Here is a 4,610-nt window from a genome sequence, read left to right as displayed (position 1 = left end):
AAGAAAAGAAAATTCGTAATCGTCAATTTTTCTTTTTTTTTTTTTTTTTTTTTTTTTTAGGGTTTTGGAAAATTAATTTTTTTTCTGGTATTTACGGTATTATTTGTTTAAATAATAATAATAATAATAATAATAATAATTTTTTGCAACGAGTGGGTTTAATGTTAACAATATATATATTTTTTACAACAAAAGCAAAGTTTTCAATAATAATAATAATAATTAAATTTTTTTTTTTTTTGTTATTTAATCTGTTACGTTTTTGAATAATTTAAAATGAAAATTTAAATAAAAAAAAAAAAAAAAACGAAAGAAAATGGGGGATGAGATGGAGTGGGGGGGGGGTAAAGCGAATAGTTTACGTGAATTTTTTTTTACATGCAACGTTTTAATTTAGGTTTTAAAAAAAAAAGTATTTTTCTTTAGTTAGTTATTTTTTTTTTTTGTTTTTGTATGAAAAATTTTCATGTCGGATTTTTTTTTTTTATAAAAAAAAAAAATTTATATAAATTTTTCAGGGGAGGCCTTGGTTGAAAACAATTAAATCCATATCTAAAAAAAATCCTACGGAATCACACACACACACATAAGACTGAAGAAAGAGAAAAATTATTATAATAAATCCTACAAGTTTACAATTTATTAATTTTTATTTTTATTTATTAATATTATTAATTTCGGATATAAATGTTTAAAAAAATTAATTTTACATTGAATATATACATATATACATAGTCATAATTTTATTTTTTATTTTTATTTTTAATAACTGTGAATTTTTTTTAAAATTTTTTTTATTTTTAAATAATTAACTGAATGCAAAAAAAAAAAAAAAAAAAAAAAAGACAAAATTTTTTTTTTTTTTTCTCTCTCTTAAGAGTGTATTTATAGACTTTTTTTAAAAATTGTAAAAATTCATTTATATTTAAATTACAATTTTTATTTTTAAAATATTAATTAATTAATAAATGTGTTTTTTTTTTTTTTAAATAATTGGTAAGTTAACATAAATGTGAAATATTTCAAAAAAATAAATTTTGATAAACATTTTATTATTATTATTATTATTATTATCATTGTGCGTAAATAATTGTTTAAAAAAATTCGTTTTTTTTTATCGGAAAATAATTTTCGAAGGAAAAATTATTTTATTAAACGGAAAATGATAATATTTATTCGAATAGAATTAAAATGAAGTGGCGGGAAAATTAAAACAAAATGGCGGAAATGTTTGTTGGATTTATTGTCGTGTCAAGTCACGTGATGTTAACGGTCGACTTCAATTTTTTTTACATACGGTTTTGATTTCTTTCTTTTTTACTTTATATTTTATTATATAATTAACTTTATAAATAAATAAGTTAAGAATATATATATTGTTTTTAATATATTTTTTTAGTTTAAAATTTAAGTGGAGTGAATATATAATAAGTTTGAATAAATTTTCAACAATGGCGGCGGTGACGTAATATTTCATGTATTTATATTTTAAATATTGATTTTTACTTTTTTTTTTTTTACCCGTCGGGTATATAAATTGTTTATGATGTAATAATTATTGTAATTGTATATATTGTAATTAAATTAATGTTAACCATTTAAAAATTATTCCCGAAAAAAAAAGAAAATTCTGCAGGTTTTTTTCTCAATGTTTTCAAATATTTGACGGGTTTTTACGTGTAAAAGAAAAGTTTTTGCCCTGAAATTTTTTTTTGAAAATAATCTAAATATACAAGGAGAAGAAATATTAATTCAAGGCCCGCTTTTTAAATTTAAAAAAAAAATATTTTTTAAGTTATTTGACTTTCACAACCGCGCATTACATTTTCGTTAAGGTATTTGGAAAGGAAGTAAATGTAAAAAAAAAAAAGAAATGTTTTGTAAAGAATAATAATACTTATTAACCATAAAATTAGCGCAATAAAAAATATTTTAATGAAAATAACTGCATATATATAACAGGCAAATTATTTATTTATTCAGTACACTGTTCATTTAATAATTACACGTCAACGTTAAACTTGATTTAAATTTTTATTTATTTATTTATTTATGTATTGGAATTCTGTGATTTGATGCATAATTGGGCAAATCTTTTTTTTAAAACTTGGCGAAGTTGCGATCTTTTCTCATCCACCAACGGCATTTTCGCTTTAAATGCTTGTATTTCTTCTGGAGATATATAACATTCATCTTCGCTTGTCAAAGATGATGCTTTAAGCATTTCCTCGAGCATGAGAGAAAAATGACCCTTTCCATGGCAAACTTTTTCATCTTTGTAATTCTCGATATTTTTATATGAGTAGCATTCACCTAAAACATTTTTCAAAATAATAAAAAAAAATTCGAAACATTTTAAATTAAAGGTAGATTTAAAATTGTTGTACCTTCGTGATCGCAAAAACCTTCCGAACAAGCAACTTCTGATCCCTCGGGCGAACTATTTAAACTGGAGGAAGCTGATGGAGTGTAACAATTGTTATTATATTCCGATGAATAACCACAGTCTTGAGAATTATCGTTATTACGAATATGCAATTTTTCCGCCTTTTTTTTTCGTTTTTCAAGTGATTCTTGAGCTGAATGACATGATTGACAATGATTTAAAGAACTGTCATTTTCGATAAAATTTGAATCACCATTATTATTTTCCGCCATTTTCATTTTATCCTTTTTACTAAGTTTATTTTTTTTTTTTGAGCAGTTGGCATCATCATCATCATCATCATCATCATCATCTTTTTGCATTTTTTTCCTTCCTTTTTTAGATTTTTTTTGATTTGATGATAAACTATTATTTGTTTTTTCATTATTATTATTATTATTATTTTGGGTTCTGGTACTTTCTATTACAATCTTCACAAGAACATTTTAAATGCCCTTTTATTCTTAGGATCTAAAATTTGAAGCTTTACTAAAAGTTAGTATATATAGTTCTTTGATAATAAAATAATATATAAAATGATAAAAAAATTTTTCAATCAATTTACCTTTTGCCGATCACTATTAATTGTTGTCTTTACTTTTAAACATTCACAAGAATTTTCTTTTGACAAACAGTCTTCTAATTCCGACTTAAAAAAACCAAAACATTTTAATTAAACATAAAATTTGAAAATTTTTTAAAAATTATTTTAAAAAAAAAAAAAATGTACCTCATCATTCACGTATTTTTCTTCAGCATCCAATTCATTTCTTTTTTCTTTCTTTCTTTTTTTTTTAAGCTTTTTAATTTCTTTTTTTTGCTGTTTAGCAATTTCCGCTTTTGTTATTTCCTCACAAAGAAGTTCTAATTGAGTGATTCCTCTTTTTTTTTCAACTGCTTTCTCGAAATTTCTACATAAAGCTTCGACGGCGACCGCAGCCAAAACTTTACATGTGAATTCTTCCTCTTGAAGTCTTACGTAAATTCGTCGTAAACGATCGTATATGCAAATTCCTATACAAGTAAGAACCTCTTCTTGAGCTATTTCCATAGTTTTTGCGTGACGTTCTCTACGACTGATGACATCAAAAAGAATTATAATATAATTAATTTATAGTAATTCAACCACGCCTTAGTAATATTTACAAGTTTGTCGTTTTAATAACTTACTTTCCTAATAATTCAGGTTCGGCTCTTGCGACAAGACTATCAATATATTTAGTTTCATTTGGTAAATGAATATGTTTTCCAGGAAGACACCTTTTTATTTTTTGATATAAAGATGGTATAAATCCTTTTTCTTTAGTAGGATCACAATCGGCAACTAGAAGATTATAAGCTTTCATTACCTTGGTGCGACAGTCAGAGCAAAACCTTTAATAAATAAAAATATTTAAATTAAAAAACTTTAATATATACAAAAAAACATATAACAGTTCATTTTTTAAAACTACCTATGTTTTTTCAGATAGTTTTCCAATTTAGAGAGTAAAGTGCTAAAATCAATAAGGAGAACTTCAGCTTTGCATTTTTCATGCATAACTGCCCAAACATCTTTTAGAGCTGGAGTTACAGGGCGAGATTTGTATAAATCCCAAGAATGTAAAACACAACGTCTACTTTTTTTTAATCGTGGTTGATTATCTATTAAATTACTAAGCCTTGCACTGTGATCAGTAAATATTGAACATAAGACTCTAGGAGAATTAATTATTTCTTCTTTCATAATTAATGTTCCATCTGATTTAACTTGTAAAGGATCTAAAGCCAATTGACCTATTCCCATTAACTGATAATATAATCTTTCAACCCTAAAACAATAATAAGTGAAAATTATAAATTGCTATAATGAAATTATAATTAAAATGAAGAGATTTTTTATAGGGGTATTTAATTAAGAATGAAATTATATGATTGAACTTGCCTCCTCCTGCAACCAACACATGGAATTGATTCACCTAGGATACTGACTATATCTTTAATTGTAATTACAAATGCAGTTTTTAGTTCCCATTGAGACAAAAAATTATATTTTTTTAAAAATTCTTCAATGTCTTTATTTTTAAGTGGCACATTTTCTTGAACAAGATCCAATTCATTTAAATCCATTACTATCTGAAAAAAAAAACAAATTAATAATTTTTTTTAAAAATTGTAATTAAAAATTTCAAAATTGTTAAGATTT

At 23.7% G+C, this 4,610-nt stretch overlaps 1 protein-coding gene across 1 annotated transcript in view; it reads right to left on the bottom strand.

The window, feature by feature from the left end:
* Positions 1 to 2,050: 2,050 nt before the first annotated feature.
* Positions 2,051 to 4,610, bottom strand: part of Phum_PHUM097590 (uncharacterized protein) — a gene marked incomplete at both ends in the record, with an annotated part of 2,771 nt that continues 211 nt past the window's right edge. Inside the window, 6 exons of the mRNA XM_002423895.1 lie at positions 2,051 to 2,274; positions 2,388 to 2,670; positions 3,156 to 3,501; positions 3,596 to 3,799; positions 3,880 to 4,236; positions 4,350 to 4,540. Of these exons, the coding sequence (XP_002423940.1) occupies positions 2,051 to 2,274; positions 2,388 to 2,670; positions 3,156 to 3,501; positions 3,596 to 3,799; positions 3,880 to 4,236; positions 4,350 to 4,540 (1,605 nt within the window). The remainder of the gene's footprint in view (positions 2,275 to 2,387; positions 2,671 to 3,155; positions 3,502 to 3,595; positions 3,800 to 3,879; positions 4,237 to 4,349; positions 4,541 to 4,610) is intronic.

This window comes from Pediculus humanus, genomic scaffold, assembly GCF_000006295.1.
Source record: "Pediculus humanus corporis 1103172107449 genomic scaffold, whole genome shotgun sequence".
NCBI lineage: Eukaryota > Metazoa > Arthropoda > Insecta > Psocodea > Pediculidae > Pediculus > Pediculus humanus.
The sequence above is the reverse complement of the archived record's forward strand: the minus strand, read 5'-3'. Positions and strand labels throughout refer to the sequence as shown.